Source organism: Eucalyptus grandis, chromosome 10 (assembly GCF_016545825.1).
Source record: "Eucalyptus grandis isolate ANBG69807.140 chromosome 10, ASM1654582v1, whole genome shotgun sequence".
NCBI lineage: Eukaryota > Viridiplantae > Streptophyta > Magnoliopsida > Myrtales > Myrtaceae > Eucalyptus > Eucalyptus grandis.
Window position 1 is genome coordinate 2,280,978 of NC_052621.1, and position 24,661 is coordinate 2,305,638.

Genomic DNA, 24,661 nt, shown 5'->3' on the forward strand with positions numbered 1-24,661 from the left:
CTCGGCTAGCGAGAGCTGTGATTGGTTGGTCTTATTTATTTTTTATTTTTTTACTTCTTTTTCTTTTTTTTTCTTTTTTTGCTCCTTTTGTTTCGTTTTCTCGTCTTTTTGTTTTGGCTCCTATTTTGTCCCGTGGTTTCCACGTCCCTCTCCTCAATTCTTCCGTCGGGCATCTTCTATCGGATCGAAGGGCATGTTTGTCTGAGTGAAAAAAACAAAATTACGATTTAATTTTTTGGACTTTCTTGTATTTCATTTTGCAAAAATTATTTACAGTTAAAGAAAGTATACAAATTTAAAATCAAGAAAACAAATTCTCTAACCTTAAAAAGGAGAAAATATTTTCCTGAAAAATAATTTTTCAGAAAATAATTTTTTTTATTATGAAATTTTACCTAAATCAAGTACACTCAAAGTATTAGAAGCTCTAGATCGTTCCTACTTAGTTAATTTCTCGAAAATGGATACTAAACCCATCAAGATGAGGAGTTTCAATCATTGGATTCCACAAAAAAGGAATTTCTAAATGTTTATCTAGAATTTTGCCAACCATGGATTGAAACAGCGTTCTCTAACGGACAAATAAATAGATGTTTATATATAAATGAGGCCTTCGAAAACTATAGAACAAGCTAAATCGGGCCTAGGGTTAAGAAACAAAACGGAAATGAATAATGTTATAAAAGAAGTCTAGGGACAATATAGCAGTGCACAAACACAAGCTTGCTAACCGGCTCTTAAAGATTTCATGACTCAATCCTAATCGAAATTTACAATACAAAGGCTTTTGGCGCATTTTTCGAATATGCTGGATTTTTTTTTCATCCCTTTCCTTACCTTTGGCTAAATAATACACACCTGTGGATATTCAATTAGATATTGATATTAACTTTTTTTCTTAGCAAGATTAGCATTTATAATTCAGGAGATGATAGCTCGTGCTGTTGTCAAAGGGTTTGTCAAAGATTGGATCCCGATATTGCACAAGTTGTATGATTAGTTGGTGATGATGACCATAGTGCAAGTGGATGGGACTTAATATGCATGAAGAGTTCTGAATCTTGCTCTGATGCCATTTATGTCGGACTTCGATTTGGATATTTGGGGGATTGAAATTCCAAGTGGCAAATACCTAAACCCACATTCTAATAGTTTAATTTGGTTCGGATTTTTAGGAAATCTGAACCGTTGACACAATTGAGAAATCCAAACCATTGACACAGTTGAGTTTAAGTAGTGGGCAAGTGATACAAAAGCTTCAATCTACAACCAGCCACTTAATTAAGATAATGCTTTTCTAGCCAAATTATAATGTCTTGATAGATACCAAGAAAAGAAACTGATTAAGGCATTGATTAGACCTGACAGGATGTTTTGAGAACATTTGAAATATAGTATTCAAAACAACGAAAATGTCATACTCACTTCTTCTTTTTTCTTCAAAATTCTTTCTTTTTTTTTTTTAAAGGTTAACAGCTGCATCTTACAAAACCCCCCAGACCTAGCTGGAAACCCTGGGGATTTATGGTCTTTCACATGACTCCAAGCTTGTCTTGTAGTCTTGCAAGAGGAAACAGCATCTTGGGACTTGGGCGTGTGTTTGTCCAAATCAACCTAACTATGTAGTAGCTCTCTTAATCAATCTCCTTTTCTTGTGAAACACTCTCATCTAAACAAAACCAAATCAACCCGTGTTGAGACTGTGGCATCTTTCGAATAATTAAGGTGATATCGTAACTTCTCAATAATCGAGCAAACATAATTTAAGGTACTATGCTGTGTATTGACACCGTATGCATGAACCGAGCAAAATTAGCTTCGTTAATTCTCCCTCCGCAAGTGAGAACAACTGCCTCCGCGCCGATTGAATCGATTTTACAGACCAATCTCAACAAGCAAGCGTTTCTCTTTCGAAATGCCAATCACGAACCATGCGCGGCATGGGTTTGTGTTCGGTCCATTGCTTGAAAGTGACCAATTCGGCCCAATCAATGGTCCAAGGCCTTGCTGAAATGGGCCGGTGCTGATGCTGATCCAGGCCCATTTTAGCTTTAGTGAATGAAGAAGTGGATAGGCAAATCCCCTCTATTTACTATGCATTATTCTATACTCAAAACGGAGATTACAATAAGATAATGCGCGATGAGAGAATAAGCATTGGAACTTCTTACCCTTCTTAGGTAGGTGAATCATGTTTGATCCTAGCATACCTTTCTTTGCCCAAAAAAATGGGTCATCTCACGTGATATAATTTCTATCGATTGTTGTTATATATAAATTCGCCCTTCAATTAGGTGGGAACCAGTCTTGGAATTTCATTGACAATTCATGTACTAAAAAAGAAAGGCAGTTATCTATTTTTCTCATGTGTTGCGATATTTTATGATCAAAGCGTGCTTGATGTGGCCAAACATCGCATTCATAAAAGCATATTTCGATTTTTCGCCATCCAAACAAGTGTACACCATGATTTCATTTTCAGGCTTTTGTCTTTTATTAACCCTTTTTCTCTTAAATAACTTTTCTTCACCGACACAATTTGGCTCTTCTTTAATTTGTCACAACTCAAATCGTTTCGAAACATAGCAAATAATTATATATAAAGTTTTACTTATTTCATGGAATATAAATAATTTTAAATATATATATATAATCCATCGTTTATATCAATTAGAAAAATGAATGAAACATGAAATCTTTTCATCATTCACAAAAATATCAAGTAAAAATTGTTGTCGATAATGAAAACACTTTTGATTTACTAATTATTTCACGTGATTACAAGCAATCACTTTTGAAAAAACGTGTTTTGAATGTATAAGTGATCCTTAGATTTTGAGGGAAAAAAAAAAGAATCTAAATGATTTCTTCTGGTATTCAAAAAAAAAAATCGAAAAAGAGGATAAAAAGTTTGCTCCATCCATTAAAAGAATAAAATGAAAACGAAAAAGAAGAAAAGGCACAACGGAAATGATCTTTTTGATTGGACCACCTATGATTTAGATTTGGCCCCCCAAAAAATTCGGATATTTCTACTAGAAACCGCTCGCTGGCCACGAGCTCGCCACGCGCCCATCCCTGTCACGCAATCCCGTCCGTCCACCTCCCCATCCATCCAACGGCCCAAGACCCCTCTCTTCCCCTATATCTCTATCTTCTCCTCCCCACCAAGAACCACCACAGGCCATTTTCTTTCTCTCGAAGCTCCTGCTTCTCCATTTCTCTCCCCTCGAAAAGCTCCCAGCTTTCGCCGCCTCCACCGTCGATTCTCGGCCCCTTCTGATTCTCCGACCATGCTGCTCCGCGCCGCCCCTGCTTTTTCGCTCCTCGGCCCCGCCGGCGACAGCCTCTCCCCGCCGCCGTCGTCTTCCCCTGCGGGGGCGAATCCGGCGGCGCTTCGGTTCTCGAGCGGCGGGCACGGAGGCTCCCTGGTGGTCTGCGCGAGCAAGGAGTCGAACAGCCGGCCGCTCACCGGCGTCGTGTTCCAGCCCTTCGAGGAGGTGAAGAAGGAGCTCGATCTGGTGCCCACCGTGCCTCAGGCCTCGCTGGCGCGCCACAAGTTCGTGGACGAGTGCGAGGCCGCCATCAATGAACAGATCAAGTATGTTTCTTTTTTAACATATGAACTTGTGGGGGGTTTAATCTGGCTTTTGTTCATGGTGGGTTCTTGTCGTTTCCGACCGTTCGGCCTTGACGCCCTGTTTTTCGTGTGCCGTTTCAGTGTGGAGTACAATGTCTCGTACGTTTACCATTCCATGTATGCCTACTTTGATCGGGATAACGTTGCGCTCAAGGGACTTGCCAAGTAAATCTCTTTCCGCCCTCCAATGATTTAAGCATCTAATTTGGAATTTGACCGCATGGATTCCTTCTGATTCATAATGTGATATTATCATTGATTAGATTTTTCAAGGAGTCGAGCGAGGAAGAGAGAGAGCATGCTGAGAAGCTGATGGAATATCAGGTATTGAGAAGTTTTTAACTTTAAACGCTTCTTTACTTGGTTATGCGGTTTGGATAATGTGGACTTTATGATTGTATGGAATAACATTAGAAAGATTAATTTTTTGGGGTTGCTTTTTCCAATGGTCTAATTGTACAGAACAAGCGAGGTGGAAAGGTAAAGCTGCAATCCATTCTGATGCCCCTTTCCGATTATGATCATGTGGAGAAGGGCGATGCACTTTACGGTGAGTTTGATGGCCCTCTTCCATTTTCGATGGTGTGAACTATGATGTCGGATGATCATCTTGTTTTATAGATTTTTTTTGTGATAATTCTTGATTTTTATGTGTATGCATTTGAACATCATTTTCTCTTGGATTTGCTGCAGTAAAATTTTGTGTATGGATTTGACTTGTGGGAATTGGGCCGTTATTTTTGCAATTTTTCAAGCAAGTCGCAATAAATTCGAAAAAAAGAAGTGGCATTGCCTGCATAGATACCCATTACTTGACAGCATTTATACAATTTGACTTGCTTGCCTTGTGAAATGAAGGGCCACTAATGTATGAGAATCCTCCAACTTCTTTGCCAAATTCATGTAATTTTTTCACTGCGAATGTTAATAGCTAGAAAGCGGCAACTTATAATTAATGCCTAGACATCCCTTCATATGTGCACTTCTTTTCTGAGAAACATACATTGCAACGGGAATGGCTACACATTGATGTAATGCTTATTTTTCCAATGGCAAAGTCTTTTTATCAAATTGTTTTGGTATCCTTGCTCATCGCCTTTAGTTTGCTTCTGGCGCAAATTGATTGCCATATGTACCTGACCAAATTCATTTTTTTGATTCAGCAATGGAGCTCGCATTGTCTCTGGAGAAGCTAAATAATGAAAAGCTTCTGAATTTACACAGTGTACGACCCTTGATTTTGTTGGCATTTTATAAGCTCATAAATCCAGGATGACTTTTGCTTTCAATTGGCTAACAAAAATTTCACCTTCGTGTGTATTTTTCTTTTACAAACAGGTGGCTGAGGGTAACCATGACGTGCAATTGACAGATTTTGTTGAAAGTGAATTCTTGGCTGAGCAGGTGAGAACAAATTTCCAAATTCCCTCCACATCTAAGTTCTGAACGCATTTGTTATTTCAGACAATGGATTTACTAATTTTGCCCCATCTTATGTTTACTGGAAGGTGGAAGCCATCAAAAAGATCTCAGAATATGTTGCTCAACTTAGAAGAGTGGGCAAAGGACACGGTACAATCTCAGATACTGCTTTTTATTTCTCATCAAGTCATTTTGGTCCCCATCTTCTCCTGTCCCAGTTTGACTGATGTTCTCCGAAATTGGGAATTTTCAGGAGTTTGGCACTTCGACCAGATGCTCCTACGTGAGGAAGAAGCAGTGGCATGATGAGGTTGCTTTCTCGATGCAGGCTCGGAAAATGTTGATGCAGGGTCCTTTCGTACTCATCGATCTTCAGTTGACATTTTTGGGTGGTTTTACGAGTCGTATGATGTCTCAGATAGTGCTCGTGTTAAAGACAGTTGCAGTGCAGCTTTTCTTATGAAACAGTTGATCCGAATAAAAGAATTTTTTTGTGGTTCTTTGTCCATCTCTGACAAGATTTTCAGCGTGGATTTAGTACAAGCCTTAAAGACATGATAACGACTTACAAAGACACGTGAGGTTGCGATTTCCCTTTAGATTGGAGGATGCAGAGTGTGGGTTTTCGGTGCTGTTGGGTGTCATTCGTAGCCTTTTCAATTTGAGGGACCATGACATGTTGGTGGCTGGCAGTGTACCTGGAATATCATGGTTCAAGAATCCCGACATGGTTATTCCACATGTCCTTGTTGGGTATTATGCATCATGGGGCCAACGTCGCGTTGCTGTTCTTTGCCTTGTGGCTGTGGATGTTGATCATGTCACCAGATTGCGATTCCGTGGATGAGAGCATAGGATGTCGCTGTTCGTTACCTTCTGCGTCATACTACTTCAGAATTTTTTCACGGTTGCTCTCTAACCAGGCATAATCGACCCGTTTCCTAAAGCCATAGCTCGAGTTGGTCTATCAAAATCGGAATTCCAATCGGAATTCCTAACGTGGATTCTTCGCCTACATAGACACGTAATTTGGAAATGGCTATGGAAGATTTAAACGGAATCTCAAACATTTTGATTTTGTTTTATTTCTTGCATGAATAATTCCTCATAGGAGGTACGATTTATAGTTTTTGTACAAGTAAGGAATTTTATTACAAAAGGAAATACTGATAACGCAAATTGACCCAGTCATGGTAATTGATCCAGCTGCTGATTCTTTTCCATTTTAAGCTTCTTTCCTTGATTAAGTCATCTTCCTTTCAATTTTGATCCTAAAAAACTTCATTCTCTGTCTCTGATTTCATTTTAAGCTTCCTTTGATTCTTACTTCTATCCCGAGAAATCATCATCACTTCAATTTTGGCCTGAAAATCTTCATTCTCTGTGTCAGATTCTTGCTTTTCATTTTGGATATGTATCTTGACCGTGAGATGGTCTTTCCATTCTAAATATATGGTGAAGCAGCAATTGTCCCATGTGCACTGCCATCATCTTCCAGTGAAATAACAGCCAACAGGACTTAAAGAATACTCGCGTTGCTGCTTTTGCGCATTGCATGAACCGCTGGTGAAACGTGCTGATCCCTGATCGCATGCTTCTACTTCTCAAATAACTAGTTTTGCTAACCAGCTTTAACTGGTCGCTGATAATATGAAAGGCCCAAAGGCCACAGCAATTAAGCCTGTCATCTCCGCAAGATAGTTCCTTTTTTAGTCGCGCATTCGCTAAGTCGACCGTTCATGTAGAGAAACTACGTAAGATTGCACAATCGAGCAGATCAGCCGGCCTTTGAGTGAACAGTCGAACGGGCTAATCGCAAGTCGTGCAAACGAAGAGTCACGATGCGCCCAAGAAGCTGAACAAGCAATCGGTCCACTAAAGGCACTCTAAGGAGCCCGGAGATATTGGGCCACCAACGGAAATTTTGTCTATTTATAGGTTTTTTTAGGCGCCATCAGCAAAAAGCCCGTCTAGCTCAGTTGGTAGAGCGCAAGGCTCTTAACCTTGTGGTCGTGGGTTCGAGCCCCACGGTGGGCGGTTCTCCTTTTTCTTTTGCAGCCCGCTTTTTTTTTTTTTTTTTTTTCCCTTTTCCTCCTCTGTTTTTCATGTTTTAGTCAAGAGTAAAAGGAGTTCGGTCTACAATGGCAGCCGGCTGCTGGCACGGTGGTGATGATAGAGGTCAAGAGCATTGATTACGTGCGGGTCTATTTGTCCCTCCTGGAGTACGACGATGTCGAGGGCGTGATCCCACTCTCTGAGCTCTCCTGCCTCCACATCGAGCCCGCCCATGGTCCTCACCATCGACAGTGACAAGGGCTACATTGACCTCAGCAAGCACCACGTCTCCGAGCGGGATGTCCTCGCCCTGCGAGGAGGAGCGGTACGACAAGAGCAAACTCATCCATTCCGTCATGCGCTGCATGGCCGAGACGCTCTACCTTGATCTTGAGGTTAATTTTTCGGGCCTTTCTATTATTTTCTCCCCTTCTTTGAGTTTAGAACTCGGGAAGCCATTGGTAGCATGTTTAACTTATGAATATAATTCTCTTGTGTTTAGCTAGTCGATTGAATTATAATCATCCCGAAAGGCTTTAATTTATATACACAAACCAGACTAAAAGTACGCATTCAACTTATGCAAAACCTAGGGAGGACACGACAGTGCGGAATAACGAACAATGGTCACGACAAGCACCCACGAGAGAACCACGAATTATCTCCGACAAGCTTGCCGTCGGCGGCTTCCGCCCTCCTCAAGTAGCAGATGAATTCATCTGCGTAGTTGTAGCTCTGCTTCGTCTCGGCCGTGCCGGAGAGGACGTCGTGATCCTTCACCTCCATCCAGCCCCTGGAATCCTGCGAGTTGCGAACCGAGCCCGATTGATCCCCGTAGGACCACCTCTCCAACTGCGAGTGCGAGACGTTGGTCACGAGCACGTATGTGTCCTTCTTAGACCCCGGGAGAGTCGAGGTGATCACGCGAAGCGGGTAGCTCCTCTTGACGAAGGTGCGGGCGACCGGGACGCCGGCTTCGTTCTCGGTCGTGACCTCTCTCTTCGCCTTCATCTTCTGCTTCATGAGCTTGTAGGTTCCGTTGCCGGTGAAGCTGATCGAGTTCTTGACTTTGTAGCCCGTCGACACTATCGTGGTGAAGTTCCCGGCGCTCGACTTGACCCACCCGACGAACCGCTCCTTCCTCTTCGCCTTCACCTTGAACGATCCGTCCAGCTGCCGGAACTCCGATTCGCGCTCCACATGGTGCACGGTAGGGGCGATCGCCGCGGACTTGGCTTGAACCCTCTTGGAGCCGTGATCCAGCCACAGGTGCAGGTTCGCGTTGACGAGCCAATACGAGATCCCGTTCGCGACCCCGATCGCGAATTCGTGCGGCTTGCAATCCAAAAGCGTCCCGAGGAAGGGCGTCAGCTCGATGTCGTAGGACGGGAGGATGAACGCGCCGATCGCGACGATGGGCTCCCAGAACAGGGGATTGATGCCGCCGGTGAACACGACCGGGAACGGGACCTCGGAGCCGACCAAGGTCCCGTCGATCATCACCAGGACCTCCCGGTAAGCTCCGTTGCCGCGGCCGGTCGTCAGGTTGTTCTCCCGGAGGTACGAATCGGGAGGGTTGGAGTACCAGAACTCGTCGTTCCCGTGGAACGACACGCACAGCTCGAGCACCGCGCGCACCGTGTTCGCCGGGATGATGATTTTCTTCGATCGCAGGTCCAACCCCCTCTCGATCCAGTACCAAGAGCCTCTATCTCCGTCGTCCGACACGGACAAGATCAGATCGGCCGGCGGCGGATTGTAATCCCACGCCGCCGCTCCGAGAGTAGCTGAATTGACGCTATTTCCACCCAATTCCTCCGATCCGAGCCCCAATTTCGAGATCGAGGAGAGCTGACTCGCCGGAACCCTCGGTCCAGCGCCGCTTCCCACGGAAGAGTAGAACAGGAGAGTGACGTTGACGTGGTAGATTCCGGTGAACTCGTCGTTGACGATGTTCTCCAGCATCATGGAGACCTCGATGCCGGAGCGGGACAGGAGGGAGGAGTAGCGGGTGACGTCCTTGCGGACCTTCCAGAAGACGCCGTCGTCGTTGGGCTCGGCGGTGCTGGTGCGGAGGAGCTCGACGCCGCCGAGCCAGAGGGCGGCGATGCGGTCGTACTGGTCGCCGCGGGAGGAGGCGGAGAGCTCGAGGGCGACGGAGGACCAGGGCGGGGAGGGGCAGAGGGAGGAGGGCGGGGGCGGGGAGTAGGGGGCGGTGAAGGGAGGGGAGCCGAGGGTGTCGGCGAAGGAGTGGGTGACGATGCGGTGGGTGCACGCCGGCGGGAGGAGGGTGTAGGGGAGGGGCCGGGTCAGCTCGACGTACTGCTGCGGCGAGCGGGAGCGGGAGCGGGAGTGGGAGGCCGGCTTGTGGAAGCGGTCCGGGAAGGCCGCGGCGGCCGCGGCGAGGAGGAGGAGGAAGAGGACGGCGGTGGTGGTGGCCGGCGGCATCGTGGTTTGACTTACTTTTCTTTTACGGGACGTCGTCGTCGATTTAGTAAATGGGACGGGACGATGAAGGAAGGTGACTCCGTACGGACAGGCTTCAATAAGAAGGATGAGCTCGAGTTGAGATTTTTGTTGCCATGATGATACAGTGGCGTTTACTTTGTCAACATCTCAAATCAAGATACATCGCTCCCACTCTGATTCCATTTTGCTATTTTCCCGACCACAAGCAACACGTCACAGTCTCTTGCGCCGAAGCACACCACTTCATAGATATTAGTGCACACTCCGTATTGATAAAGACTTTGGACATCTAGAGTCCCTTGAAAAAAAAATGTGGGGTGTTTAGTGCAGAGATCAAGGACACTGATGCAGACCTCACATGGTCAAATCTAAGAAAACTTTGAAGTTATTAGCTGGGAATTCACAAGGAAGGTCAGGGATGCCGGCTGAGGGTCAGGCAATGCTAGGCTGCTAGCTGAGGACTGGGCAACATCGGCCAAGGCTTCATGGAGCCAGCTTTGAGCTTGAGATGGAGAGATCTCAAGATGTAGAGCTAGGTAAAGGGAGGGTGACGGTATGCTAGGTGAATGGAGGGGGGAATACGACCATCCTCTCCGGGGTTGCCAAAGTTGCCTAGGCCGCTCGAGGTCGTGCAACTCTTGGCGTTGCCACACTTGAGTTCTGTTGGCTGGGTCCACCTTCATGTGGGCCCAGCCAGCATTAAATAAAAAAAAAACAAAAGAAAAGAAAAAGAATAAAAAGAAGTGGAGTTGTCGTACGTGGGGTGTGCGTCCAAAGAGAGGAGAGAGAAAAACCAGAAAAGAAAACTGCAGCAAAGGAGAAAGAGAAGAGAGGAAGAGTGCTGCAACTTTGCGGCTTTGATTCGAAGGCCAAATATTGTCGGAATCGGCTCAAATTTCAGTATGTTGTTCGTGAGACCGAGGGCTACGAGTTGATGGTTTTTGTTCGTTGAGAACCGTCTCCAAATTCTCCAGTCGCGGTTAAGGTTTTCTTGCTCCAAACTTGTTTATCTACCTATGTGGTGAGAAGAAGATGATTGTAACGTTGATGTTGAGGCTAATGCGTGCGACTGTGGTAGAGAAAATACTTTGTGTATCCTGCTATTCTTGGTGATTAGTGGATGTTTTGGGCGGTCCGTGGTTTTTCCCGCACGGGTTTTCCACGTTAAATCTTTTGGTGTCGTTATTTGCTTTGTCTACTTATCATTTCGGCATTATATTTGCATTTTGTGAGGCTATATATTGCTGGTTGTTGCTGGGGGTTAAGAAAATTTTAGTTGATTTAGCTTCGGGGGAGAAATTGATCCTGGATTGCATTTGGTCGTGGTGAATTGTTGTACCCGGGTTCTCCCCAACAAGTGGTATCAGAGCACGGTTGAATTTTAGTGTTAAATGGAAGAAACCAGAAGACCATGTTTAAGTTAAATGCCTCGAATTATTCTATTTGGAAGCCTCGGATGGAAGATGTGTTATATTGCAAAGACTTATTTGATCCTATTGAGGGTGATAAAGCCAAAGGAGATAAGGAAGACAAAGAATAGGAGAGAATGAATCGAAAACGCTTGGGTTTATCCGACAATGGATTGATGATAGTGTTTTTCATCATGTTGCTCAAGAAACGAGGCGGACACTTTGTGGAAGAAATTACAAGATCTTTATGAGAGAAAAACTCCACAAAATAAAGCTCTTCTAGTTAAGCGACTTGTGAATTTGAGATACAAGGAGGGGAGTAACATGGCGGAACACTTGAGTGAATTTCAAGATGTTGTAAATCAATTGACAAATCTTGAGATTGATCTTGGTGATGAATTGCAGTCATGCTTATTACTTGGTACTCTTCCTGATAGTTGGGACACATTAGTTGTGGCATTAAATAACTCGGCTCCTTTTGGTGTGCTTTCTATGAGCATGGTTAAAGAAAGCTTGTTCAATGAAGAAACAAGAAGAAAAGGCTTGAATTATGCCTCTACATCGGATGCTCTTGTTATAGAAAACAGGGGGAGAAGTCAATCAAGAAGGTTTCAAAGAAATGATACCCGAGGCAAGTCAAGAGGAAGGTCGAAATCAAGACCGAGGAGGAGTGTTAAGTGTTATGATTGCGGTAAAATGGGACATTATGCAAAAGAGTGTTGGTTGCCAAAGAGAGATAGATTCCATGATAGAAATGGAGATCAAAAGAAAGAAGAGAAACAAGCTACAACGGCGGTTGCATCCGATGGCGATATTGTGTTTGTATGTGATGACGGATATGTGAATTTTACATGCCAAGACTCTATGTGGGTTGTTGATTCCGCGGCTTCTTTTCATGTCACCTCACGGCATGATTACTTTGCTTCTTATCGCAGCGGCGACTTTGGTTGCATAAGGATGGGAAATAATGATGTTTCCAAGGTTATTGGCATAGGAGATGTTTATTTGAAAACCGATGTCGGATGTAATTTGCTTTTGAAAAATGTGAGACATGTTTCGGATATTAGACTTCACTTGATCTCTACGGGTGCCTTGGATGATGATGGTTATTGTAATTCATTCTTTGATGGCAAATGGAAGTTGACTAAAGGTTCCATGGTAGTGGCAAAGGGTAAGAAGACAATCTCTCTCTACACCATGCAAGCTGACTTGATTAAAGAAGAGGTAAATGCAGTGGTGGATTCCTTGGTTGATTTATGGCATATGAGGTTAGGTCATCTTAGCAAGAAATGACTTGATACTCTTGCTAGAAAGAACCTTTTACCTTTGAAAGAGAAAAATCTAAAGGAATGCACTCATTGTCTGACTGGTAAGCAACATAGATTCTCATTTCAGAGTTCCTCTCCACACAGGAAATTAAATGTACTTGATTTAGTTCACACTATATTTGTTGCATGGATGCTAGAACTCTTGGAGGTGCATTATACTTTGTGACATTTATTGATGACTGTTCTAGAAAAGTGTGGGCTATTTCTTTGAAATCTAAAGATCAGGTGCTTGAGGCTTTCAAGCAATTTCATGTCAATGTGGAAAGAGAAACCGGGAAGAAGTCAAATGTGTTCGGGCGACAACAATGGTGAATATAGAGGCCCATTTGAACACTATTGTAGGGATTATGGTATCAAGCTTGAGAAGACTGTTCCAAAAACACCACAAAGATAATGGAGTGGCAGAGAGAATGAACCGGACAATTAATGATCGGATTTGGTGTATGCTTTCTCATGCGAAGTTGCCTAAGTCATTTTGGGGTGAAGCGATGAGAACAACAGTAGACTTGATAAATCTTTCTCCATCGGTTCCTCTTAAGGGGGATGTTCCGCAAAGAGTTTGGAGTGGCAAAGATGTTTCCTACAGCCATCTAAAAGTGTTCGGTTGTCGGGCATTTGTGCATGTTCCAAGAGATGAAAGATCCAAGCTTGATGACAAGTCTAAACAGTGTATCTTCTTAGGTTATGGACATGAAGAGTTTGGCTACGGTTATGGGATCCAGTTGCAAAGAAAGTCATTAGAAGTCGAGATGTGGTGTTTTGTGAGTATCAAACTATTGAAGACATTGACAAGGTGGAGAGACCAAAGAATACAGCTCAACGTTCAGTTAGTTTCAGCCCAAATCCTTCTAATGTTGATAGAAATCATGGAGGAGAAGTGCAAGGAAGTCATGAAGATGGTGAGTCCTCACATAATATTGATTCTTCAGTTGATACAGGTGAAATAGCTGAGGAAAAGCAATCTATCATACCTCAAGTTAGAAGATCTGAAAGAGAGCGTAAGCCTTCTCAAAAATATTTGCCACATGAGTATGTGTTACTCACTGATGCAGGGGAGCCAGAAACTTATGAAGATGCTATATCATGTGAAAGAAAGAATGAGTGGCATGAAGCCATGCAAGAGGAGCTTAAATCCTTGCATGAGAACCACACATTTGAATTGGTGAGGTTGCCTCAGGGTAAGAGAACACTCACAAATAAGTGGGTGTATAAGTTGAAGACGGAAGAAAATAGTTTACAACCACGATACAAGGCTAGACTTGTTGTGAAGGGCTTTCATCAAAAGAATGGCATAGACTTTGAAGAGATTTTTTCACCGGTTGTAAAGATGTCTTCTATTCGAGTTGTTCTTGGGTTGGCCGCCGCTTAAATTTAGAAATTGAACAACTTGATGTAAAGACGGCTTTTCTTCATGGAGACCTAGAAGAGGAGATATATATGGAGCAACCAGAGGGTTTTGAAGTTGAAGGCAAGGAGCACCTTGTATGTAGATTGAAGAAAAGCTTATATGGTCTCAAGCAAGCGCCTAGGCAATGGTATATGAAGTTTGAGTCATTCATGGAAGAACAATGATACGGTAAGACTAATTCCGATTCTTGTGTTTTTATGAAAAGATTCTCAGATAATGATTTTCTTATTCTCCTACTTTATGTGGATGATATGTTGATTGTTGGGCATGATGCCAAGAAAATCAAGAGTTTGAAAAATGAGTTGAATAAAGCTTTTGCAATTAAAGACCTAGGCTCGGCTAAGCAAATCTTAGGCATGAGAATTACTCGTGATAGGAAGAATAAGAAATTGTGGTTATCTCAAGAAAAGTATATTGAGAAGGTGCTTGAAAGATTCAACATGAGCACATGTAAACCGGTGAGTACTCCACTTGCAGGCCATTTCAAGTTGAGTTGTAATGAGTGTCCTTCAAGTGAGAAAGAGAAGGTTGAGATGATGAAAATTCCTTATGCATCAGTCGTGGGTAGTTTGATGTACGCCATGGTTTGTACAAGACCGGATATTGCTCATGCAGTTGGTGTTGTGAGTAGATTTCTCTCTAATCCAGGTAAGGAACATTGGGCCGCTGTTAAATGGATTTTGAGATATCTTAGAGGCACTTCTATACTTTGCTTGTGCTATGGAAATGCAAACCCGAGTTGAGTGGCTTCTCGGATGCGGACTATGCCGGTGATGTTGATTCCCGAAAATCCACATCGGGTTTTATAATAATCTTTGCAGGGGGAGCTGTTTCATGGCAATCGAGATTGCAAAAATGTACCGCTTTGTCTACAACTGAAGCGGAGTATATTGCTATTACCGAAGGAGGTAAAGAACTTTTGTGGATGCAAAAATTCCTACAAGAGTTGGGCTTGAAGCAAGAGAAGTTTGTTCTATATTGCGATAGCATGAGTGCCATCCATCTTAGCAAGAATCCAGTGTTTCATTCAAGATCGAAGCATGTTGATGTGAAGTATCATTGGATCCGAGAAAAGCTAGAAGAGAAGCTCTTCTTACTTGAGAAAGTTCATACCGACAACAATATGTCCGACATGATTACCAAAGCCTTGCCCGTGATGAAGCTTGATACTTGTAGAAGAAAAGCGGGCATGGCGAATCTTCCCACATGAGGTGGAGGGGGAGATTTGTTGGCTGGGTCCACCTTCATGTGGGGCCCAGCCAGCATTAAATAAATAAATAAAATAAAAGAAAAGAAAAAGAATAAAAAGAAGTGGAGTTGTCGTACGTGGGGTGTGCGTCCAAAGAGAGGAGAGAGAAAAACCAGGAAAGAAAACTGCAGCAGAGGAGAAAGAGAAGAGAGGAAGAGTGCTGCAACTTTGCGGCTTTGATTCGAAGGCCAAATATTGTCGAAATCGGCTCAAATTTCAGTATGTTGTTCGTGAGACCGAGGACTACGAGTTGATGGTTTTTGTTCGTCGAGAACCGTCTCCAAATTCTCCAGTCGCGGTTAAGGTTTTCTTTTCGCTCCAAACTCGTTTTATCTACCATGTGGTGAAGAAGATGATTGTAACGTTGATGTTGAGGCTACTCTGTGTGTGGCTAGAGAAGAATACTTTGTGTATCCCGCTATTCTTGGTAATTAGTGGATGTTTTTGGGCGGTCCGTAGTTTTTCCCGCATCGGGTTTTCCACGTTAAATCTTTGGTGTCGTTATTTGCTTTGTCTACTTATCATTTCGGCGTTATATTTGCATTTTGTGAGGCTATATATTGCTGGTTGTTGCTGGGGGTTAAGAAAATTTTAGTTGATTTAGCTACGGGGGAGAAATTGATCCTGGATTGCATTTGGCCGTGGTGAATTGTTGTACCTGGGTTCTCCCCAACAAGTTCCTAATTGACAATAGACATTGACAAAACAAATATCTTTCTCTCTTTCTTTCTTTCCTTCTTTCTTTCTTTTTTTCTTGAATTTCAAAGTTACACTTTGACCCAAACGACATTTGTTATGGGCAAATATCCCTTGACTCAAAGATCATTGGGGAAATGGCTTTCTATCCTCAAAGTTGAATCAAAAGGCAGCCTTGATCCACAACGTAGACATATAAGAAGTTTTAACGGCCTATGTATCCTTAATATTAGAAAAGGAAAAGAAAAATCTTACCATTTTGTTCCGTCCATATTCTTTTAGTATACTTTAGTTGCTTTTATTTGTTTAACTTTCCTCTGTCGCATGACGACATAAAGTTTACCAAAATGATTACGCTTCTTTTCGCAAGAGCTATTCCTTTGCTACTCCATTGATGTAGAAGCAGTACAAACAATTTCTGAAGAAACGGCCCCTCTCCTCAAAAGCATCTCCTCAATCTCTTGGTATCCCAGGATCCTAGCCATATACAGCGGGGTCGTCCCGCTCTCGCTCGCGGCATTCACATTCGCGCCCTCGTCAATCAATGCCTCCGCCGTCTCGATGCTGCCGCACTCCACTGCCAAATGCAAGGGGGTGTGGCCTTCGTTGTCCCGGCACTCGACGTCCGACCCAAAATCGAGGAGCAAGACCACGGCTTCCTTGTGGCCTTTGATGGCCGCCGCGTGGAGCGGTGCGAGACCGTACTGGTCGCAGTAATCCGTGGCCGCGCCGCCGCGCAACAGCGACGATAGTCCCGCCATGTCTCCATGTCTCGCCGCCATTAAAACCGCTTCTCCCTGCCTTTGAACTTCTTGTTCCTACAAAGACGAGACGAGATGGAGTTATAAGATATCGTACGAATATAAGGCAATGAATTAGATTGATTACATTCTCCCACTTATTGAATTGTTTCTTATTATTATAGATTCTATTATTAAATGTGCCAAATATTCAATTTCAAGGTATAAAATAAATGCCAAGTAAATGCAAGCTTTTTTATAGTCCATCATATGAAATAGGCATGTAACACGTTACCATGCAAATTCTACAGTCGGATAATTCTACCTGTTGTCCCTTATCATGATGAACCAATCGAGTGGCTGAACGGCCACGATCATCTTTGGCTATTTCCCCGTTCTGACTAGGCAGATCCAACGGCCCAGACTCCACCAGCGAGTCAACTTGAAGCCCCGCTTCCGCGAGCAAACTGACCATTCTCGCCGAGTTCTCCGACGCCACCGCGGCGCGGAGCAGCGACGCCGCATCCTCGAGCGGCAGCTCGGCGACGATCCCCTTCTGCCGCTTGATCAAGCTCCTCACGGCGCCGACATCCCCGCGGTCCACCGCGTGCCGGAGGAGCAGCCGGCCCCCGAAGGCGACCTTGAGCTTCACGTCCCGAGTCGGCCGCGACGACAGCCACGAGCCGACCGAGTCGGGGGCCGGTCCGGGGCCGAGCTCCGCGGCCCTGACGAGGAAGCGGTCGGCGGGGGAGCGGGGGAAGGAGGAGGGGAGGTGGGACTGCGGCTTGAGGACGATCTGGAGGGCGAGGGAGGACGAGGGAGGGATGATCCCGCTCGGCGGGTTGACGAGGAACTTGTGAGGGGAGGAGGTCTGGACCTTGAAGGCGACGGGGGCGGCGGCGGAGAGGGACGTGAGGAGGACGGTGGCGCGGCACTTGCGGCGGAGCGCGAAGTCGATGACGACCTCGTGGGCCGACACGTCGACCAGGTTGTCTTCTAACATCGACGTCGCACGGAAGAATGGGAAGGGAAGGCGCGATTGAGGAAGGACGGAACGGCGAGGAAGTGCGACACTTGTGCGTTACGAAAGCTGAACGATGAAGGTGTCGGATATGACAATGCGGGGGCCGGCTTGGCGTCCTTTGTGGGGCGGACGGCACGTGAAATTGTCTTGTCTTACTGTGGGGAGGGGAGCCGGGGTGATTCCTGGAATGGCGAATTCTTTTTCTTGTCTTCTTATATTGATTTTTGATGGGTGGAATGTCGATTTTTGATTGGTGCAAATGGATTTCGAAGAGATGATGTGGGACTTAGGGAGATGGAAAGAAGGGCAAAGGTGATTTTTGGCTGGCGAGGAGGGGAATCTGTAAAAGGAGTTGAGCTTAATGCGGGGAAAAGATATGGTAAAGTGTCAATGTGGGTGCTTTTAGGAAACTCGAGTCGATAACGTGCGATACCCTAAATTACCGTTCCATCGAATGCTGCGTTGACAATTGTGGCGTGATTACAACAACTCAAATAATACTTCTCCTTCATGCATCTACTCAAGATATCTGCTTTGGAATTACTTAAATCAAGTCATTTATGACATTCTAGTTTGGTGACATCACCTCTATTATTTAACACTAGTTTCACCTCAATGTCATCATTTTTTAACATTGGTTCGTGTAATTCTTCTGAGTACATCCCTCCTTTGATCATAGGAAACCACTATAGGTATCCAAGTTTTAAAAAGAAAGCTTCAACTCATTATTGCAAAAGAGAGGGAATCCCACATCACTTTCCACTCTTTTGAAGTAAAGGTAATTAAAACTTTGATTGTTCAAGCCTTTTATGCAAGGTAAGCGAAAAACTCTAGGGGTCAAATTAGATTAATTTTCTGACGAATTTACTAATCTCAACTATGCTGTCATTATTTACTTGGGAAATGCAGAGAGATAAGTGTGTTATTACTACTTACATAAGTGATTAATGGAAAAAGCCTGGCAATTGTATTTTCGGTAATGGATTGCATAAGATGATGTTATGTACCAAATGTTGATTTTTGAGAATGGGTATACAAAAAATTATAATGGGTGTGGATTCCATTTTTGTTACAAGGAAGATCATAAGATTATAGTATTGTTATATACACTGTTGATATATGATTGTATGTGGAAAGTATTAGTGGTGACGATGCACCGTGTATCATGATATTCTAGAAGTGTTTAGATGTCTCAAGAGTCGAGATGTCTCTTGTGCTAAAATGCTTCAAGAGTGTAGGGTTACCCACAGAATGTTCGGGATGCTTCAAGAGGTGAAATGTCTTGTGTGTTGGACCTTGAGAGTGTTTGGAATGTTTTGTTAGTTAGATGATTTGTCATAACATGTATCCATGCATATGTATTAATGAAAAACTATGTGATAATCATGCATCGAGTTGAATGAGTTGAGTCTTGTTTTGAGTTGAAGTGAATGATCTTATGCTACATTGTTCAACGGTTTTCATTGGTACTTCATGATAGGAAAGATCTACTCATTCAATTGCCATATTAAATTCATATTATTCTATATATATGTCAGGTTAAGTGATTAGATGACCTATTATTTTAGACTTAAAGAGTTCATTCACTAAGCTTGGGTTCACACTAATAAATTTTTACATATATATAATTGTGTGTGTGTGTTTTCGAAGTTCGGAATTTAGCATCATTTGGGCTCGTGTTTTTGAAGAAGAACATCATAGGACTGGAGCAAAGTGTGAAGCAAAAGTAAGGATATATTTCTATTCATAAGGTTTGATGTACATTAATTGAAGTTAAATTAGTTATTCGTTGGAAAAATGAAGTAAAACTAAATTGTTTATTCAATCGAGGTTTAAATTTTATGGAAATTCAAGTTATGACATAATGCATTTTCTTGCAAAGCTGGTTTACGTGCACCTTGTTCGTTCTTATCTCACTAAATTGATCCTGAAAATTATATTCATGTGACATCGTCATCTCATTGACTTGTAACAACCTTTTCATTTCCCCATTTTGGCATGCTGTGGTTGGGAAGTTCTTGCTCTTATGGCTTTTAATATTGCAAATTATGCTTGTCTCTGGGGTTTTATTCTGAATTAAAATTACACTTTAAAAAGCGCAGAACACAGAATTTATGATGATGTCATATCTATACATACTTATGATTCTTTTATTTGTTTGTATGTGACCGTGTTCTTTCAAGAAGTTTTAGAAAGTAACCTTTCAAAACGGTTTTACCTGTTTGAATTTTGCTAATAGCACGTAAATTACTCTACATCATCATTGTTTTATACATGTAAAAGCCCTATACTTACTCGATTCATTAGGATCGAAAAACGGGTCGGATCTTCACGTCTGTGTCCCGAATTAGAATAAGCGATGAAAGTTCGAGAAAGTATATTCTCTGAACAGACGTGAGATTCAACATCGGAGTTGAGAAAAGAGGTCACGAGACGACACCGCACCCCGCACTCATGAACAGCTCGACTACACATGCGACCAAATTGTAAACTGATCGAAACAGGGAAATCTGCCTCACGTGCTTTGACTCGGTCGCATTAGGACGCCCTCTTTTTTCTCTCTGACAATCCAGCACAGTGATTGTTCTAGGGTTTCGCGAAGCAATTTGGATTAAAAAGAGATCCTATTGCAACAGGGGAAAATCATTATTGTCTACCAAACCGGGTTAGCCAGATCGGGCCGGATTAATCTCCTTGGTTATTATATAAATTTCACCTAGGCTCCGTATATGGATCTCAAGAAATTGATGATTGTGATAGCACAACCTAAATCTGAGTAATGATTTCTCTAATTCCATCATCAGAAAAGGCACCTATTCATTGAAAAATCATGAAATAAAATCGGCTATTATTTTGAATGATTCGAATTATTGCTTGTGTATCATTAAGCCTTTGATTCTCTATTTGAATATTTCATAAACAAAGCGAAAGTTGTAAGTCAAATGTTAAAAGCAAAAATAATGTCAAGCCAATCTTTCAACCATGACAAATTTAATTGATGATCGACCTCCATCTCACTAGTGAATCAATGACCATTGATTTCTCTTTATAACAATTTTTCAAAATTTTGATTTTTTTCTCCTTTTTTTTAGCTCGAAACAAAATAGGATAAAATGGTCATATCTTAATGGCAAAAGTATTCACCCTTTTGTTGTATATTACAATTTTCTCATTATATTATGTATCATTATCAATTGAATCTTCTTTGCAACGAACACTTTAATATAATGACAAAAGGTGCACAACCTACAATATTTTGCTTTATTTAATATTATTGGCTTTGCAATCCCTTGTGTCGGTTGCTAGTAGGATATACAAGATTTCCTTTTGCCAAGTCTAGCTAACACATGTTTCATGATAAGCCCGATCATGGACCTATCCCACCGGACCCACACCGGAGCCAACAAAATTCAAAGGCATGACCGTTGAGCCCTTCCAATTAAGAAATGTTCTTCTTGGCCTAGAGTCCGCCCCTAAGTCACTTGATTGAGTTGTTTCATGAATGAGTCGATGCACACATGCCCTTCTAAATAAGAAATTTCCCTCTTGGCTTATAGACCATCCCTAGGATGCTTGATTGAGTCATTTTACAAAGGGAAAATGACACCAAAAGTCTTCAAATTTTAACCTAATATGAATTTGATCCCTGAAATTTTAATTTATTCAATATAATATATGTTGTTCCTAAACTTTTGGTATATATTCAAATTGGTCCATGAATTATACGGAAATGTTCAAATGTGCTAAACTTTCCCAACAAGGACACATAAATTTCTTGTGATCCTAAGAAATCAGACATTTTAGAATTCGACCATAAAAAAGGAAAAGACTACTTTCTTTTTTCCAATCCAAAACAAAACGGGCCTGACAGGCTCAGGCGAAGAACGTTCAAACCCCACTCCCCGAATTGAAGACCCAGGCCTGGGTGGACGGACGGTTACCCTCGGGAAGTAACCTGGAAAGGAATCTCTAGGCAGCGTCCGCTGGGGGGAGAATATTAATGTTCCAACCCCGCCTTTGTTAAATTCATTTAATCACCCCCTCCTTAATCTCACTTGCCGCAAATTACACTCCCCCTTCTTTATACTTCCCCCTTAGTCCTACCATCACTATCCTCTCCCACTCCTCGCTCCTCCCTCGAGACCCGACCCGAAGAATCGCCACCGCACGCGACATTCATGTGGCCGCCGTCGTGGTTGAGCTCGCCCCGAACCCGGAGGATCGCCACCGCGCCCCGCTCCCCGAGCTGCCGCAGCTTCTCCTGCTCCTCCTTCAAGGACGTCCAGTCCCTCCTCTCCGACGACCAGCCCCCCCCCGGATCCGGGGATCCGGGTCCGCTCCCCGCAGCCCCTCCGTCTTCCACCGGGTCCGGGTCTCCGCCTCCGTCCTCCGCGCCTGGGCCCACGCCCACCGCGGCGGCGGCGGCGGCGGCGTCGGCGACGCCAAGCAGCCCAGCGTCCCCGATCTGACCGTCGTCCTCTACTTCACCAGCCTCCGGGTCGTCCGCAAGACCTTCGAGGACTGCAGGTAGTAAAGAGCTGCTAGTTTTCACTGCTGCGGAATTGCAGCCGCCACTGATTTACACGTTAAATCGGGTTGCTAATGCCAAATTTCATGCTTTTCTAGTAAGATTGAAAGCTGCTCGTTTCGATTTCGGCTTGCATTTATGAAGTAGATCAGTTCGTGAGCTCAAGCTTACCAATTTAGGCGCTCCGTTGTCGAAGCACCGAATGTCGTTCTCGCTACGTGCTGATTAACCTGACCCGTCCGAACTGCAGGGCGGTGCGGTCGATCCTCCGCGGGTTCCGCGTCCGGATCGACGAGCGAGATCTGTCCATGGACGCGTCCTACCTGGGGGAGCTGCAGGGGATCGTGGGGCGCAAGAAGGTGAGCCTCCCCTGCGTCTTCGTCGGCGGGAGGCTCGTGGGGGCTGGAGGAGGTGAGGCAGCTCCACGAGAGCGGCGAGCTCAAGCGGATGATCGCGGGCCTGCCGGCGGCGGCGGCGGCGGCGGCGGCGGCGGCGGGGGTGCGACGCCTGCGGGGGGCTGAGGTTCGGGGTGTGCGAGGAGTGCAGCGGGAGCCACAAGATCTACAGCGAGAAGGCCGGGTTCAGGACCTGCCAAACTTGCAATGCGAACGGCCTCGTCAGGTGCCCCTCCTGCTCGTCCCCGTGCTTGCGAAGCTTCAAGACATAGCCATTAAAGGTTGCATTTTTATCTTTCTTGGTTGTTCCTTTCTTTCTTCTCTGCGTTGCTTTCCAGTGGCTTGAGTTTCTGTAGAGATGAGTGCTTTTTTTGGGTCTTTTCTTTTTATTGGGTAAGAAGGGAAAAAGAGCTTAAGTTGTAATTATTGAAAGCTTTTTTTCGAGATGACGTTTAATAGAGATGGGACTCGTTTGAAGTTTCGGATGAATGGAGAGTCAATCAAATCAAATCAATCGACGTCTGATCTTTTGGTGTTCTGGTCTTTTTTGTTGCAATCGTGTGTCCGAAATGGTAAAGTGAGTTGAGTTGGCTCGGTCAGTGGTGACCAAGAAGCAAAGTGCGTTCATCAGCTGCCCAAATTGCACTGTCCAAATGAAACCAAACTGAAATTTTCGAATTTTCGGCATTTGGGTCTCCATCCAATTCGGGTAGTAAGTTAGGAAAACTACAGTTTTGAAACTCGAGTCCGTCCTGCTCGTGTGCACCTCGATCAAAATCTGGGTTTCCATTTTGTCTCGCCGCCATTCCTCCAGTCCTCGCGCTATGTCATCGCGGTGAAGCTGGTCCTTGATCTCGTCAGCGAGGCCTTGCTTGCGTTCTGGCACATCGTGTTCCGGACCAGAGCGAAGGAGAGCAAAAGCAGAACCTGCTCAACTCCGCTCGGCAACTCAACGTTAAATGACCGAAGCACTCCTGGTTCTTCTACTTCCACTTATAATGCTTTTCTCCGGCCCACGTCGTTCGTCTTCAACGGCTTTGAATCCGCCTCACAATACTCAGCCTTCGACGGGCCATCTCTGATCGCCCCGAACAGAGCTCTCCAGCTCGCCAACACCTCCGACAATCTCTCCGGCCGCGCCTTTTACAAGACCCCATTTCACATGCTCGACCCTGAGAATGCCTCCGCAGCACTCTTTAGCCGCCACCTTCATCTTCCCTGGCGGCGCCCAGGGGCCACGGCCTCACATTCGTGATCTCTCCAACCACCAACTTCTCCGACGACAGGTACCTCGGCCTCTTCAACCCAGCAACAACGACAACTCGACAACAACGTGTTCACCATTGAGTTCCACACCGTCCCAACTTTCGCTCGAGAGCGGCGAGCGAATCCAAGCATGGATCGAGTATGACAGGGGGCCGAGAAAGTAGCGAACCTCAGCCTCCGGAATCCAGGCGTGCTGCTCTTGTCCAAAGCTCTCGACTCGTCGCGGTTGGTAAAACAGTCCACGTTCGTGGGCTTCTCTGCATCAACCGAGAAACTCGCCAGCGCTCACTAGATCCTTGGGTTGGCGCTTCGAGATGGGTCACACTCGGACTCAACCGCTTGTTCTTTGTTGGGCCCATGTCGAATTTTAACGCACACATAAATATTAGACCTACATTGCTTAATTTTTTCTTTAATCAAATGAAATTTGGATCAGTATCATCGTAGCTATTCTCAGGATCTGATTCGCAATCAAGGAAGAAATGCGAATTTACTAAATCTTTCTCATGACATTATTTTTTTTCTTTTTCTTTTTTTTTTGCTTGTGATTATCTATGTTTCGATGTTAAATTTACTTTAGAGTTATTTGTTTCTATAATATATATATATATATATATATATATATTTTTTTCTATTTCATATTTATGGAATTTCAAGACTTTCCTATTTTAATTTTTTAAGGAATTGGTTTCCTTAAAAATACTTGAGGTAGAGAAGCCACCATTCTTATTCTCGCGTTGTAATTACCTCCTCTTTTTCCATAATTTTTATCCATAATTTTTATCGATCTAAAGTCAATTAATGTAAATGTCATTTTATTTAGCTATTTCATGCATAATTTACATTTATTTAATTTTCGTCTTTTTAATCTCTGCATTGGGGAATGTGATAACAATTTAATTTCAAAAAATCTTTCAAGAGAGATTTTCTTCATTTTATTCGGTCATCTCACTACAAATAATTGATAAGAAAGAGCTCGGTAAGAATTAAAATAAATGTTCCTAGAGATTTGATTGTGTTAAAAAGTTATTG

At 43.8% G+C, this 24,661-nt stretch overlaps 4 protein-coding genes and 1 non-coding gene across 5 annotated transcripts; 3 read left to right on the forward strand and 2 right to left on the reverse strand.

Annotated features, from left to right (window-relative positions):
• The first annotated feature begins 3,179 nt into the window (after nt 1–3,179).
• On the forward strand, nt 3,180–5,570 carry LOC104421046 (ferritin-3, chloroplastic). Its single transcript, XM_010032872.3, has 8 exons — nt 3,180–3,601; nt 3,722–3,805; nt 3,904–3,964; nt 4,103–4,190; nt 4,804–4,865; nt 4,979–5,044; nt 5,149–5,212; nt 5,316–5,570. Exons 1-8 carry the CDS (start codon nt 3,294–3,296, stop codon nt 5,366–5,368), a joined length of 786 nt encoding a protein of 261 aa, XP_010031174.1. The 5' UTR covers nt 3,180–3,293; the 3' UTR covers nt 5,369–5,570.
• A 1,456-nt stretch (nt 5,571–7,026) lies between these two features.
• TRNAK-CUU lies at nt 7,027–7,099 on the forward strand. The gene has a single exon. It is a non-coding gene; the product is annotated as a tRNA-Lys (tRNA).
• A 496-nt stretch (nt 7,100–7,595) lies between these two features.
• LOC104421047 (peptide-N4-(N-acetyl-beta-glucosaminyl)asparagine amidase A) lies at nt 7,596–9,904 on the reverse strand. Its single transcript, XM_010032874.3, has one exon. The coding sequence runs from the start codon at nt 9,563–9,565 to the stop codon at nt 7,745–7,747; it is 1,821 nt and encodes a 606-aa protein (XP_010031176.2). The 5' UTR covers nt 9,566–9,904; the 3' UTR covers nt 7,596–7,744.
• A 5,972-nt stretch (nt 9,905–15,876) lies between these two features.
• On the reverse strand, nt 15,877–17,634 carry LOC104421048 (protein VAPYRIN). Its single transcript, XM_010032875.3, has 2 exons — nt 16,742–17,634; nt 15,877–16,494 (listed from the first exon to the last, which is right to left on the reverse strand). Exons 1-2 carry the CDS (start codon nt 17,417–17,419, stop codon nt 16,060–16,062), a joined length of 1,113 nt encoding a protein of 370 aa, XP_010031177.2. The 5' UTR covers nt 17,420–17,634; the 3' UTR covers nt 15,877–16,059.
• Nucleotides 17,635–21,479: 3,845 nt separating this feature from the next.
• Nucleotides 21,480–22,901, forward strand: LOC104421049 (uncharacterized protein At3g28850; the record flags this gene model as incomplete). The annotated part of the gene is given in 4 exon segments (XM_010032876.3): nt 21,480–21,967; nt 22,219–22,371; nt 22,373–22,451; nt 22,453–22,901. Coding segments are annotated over 4 exon segments (903 nt in total), but the record flags the coding sequence as incomplete, so codon positions are not given.
• Nucleotides 22,902–24,661: the final 1,760 nt, after the last annotated feature.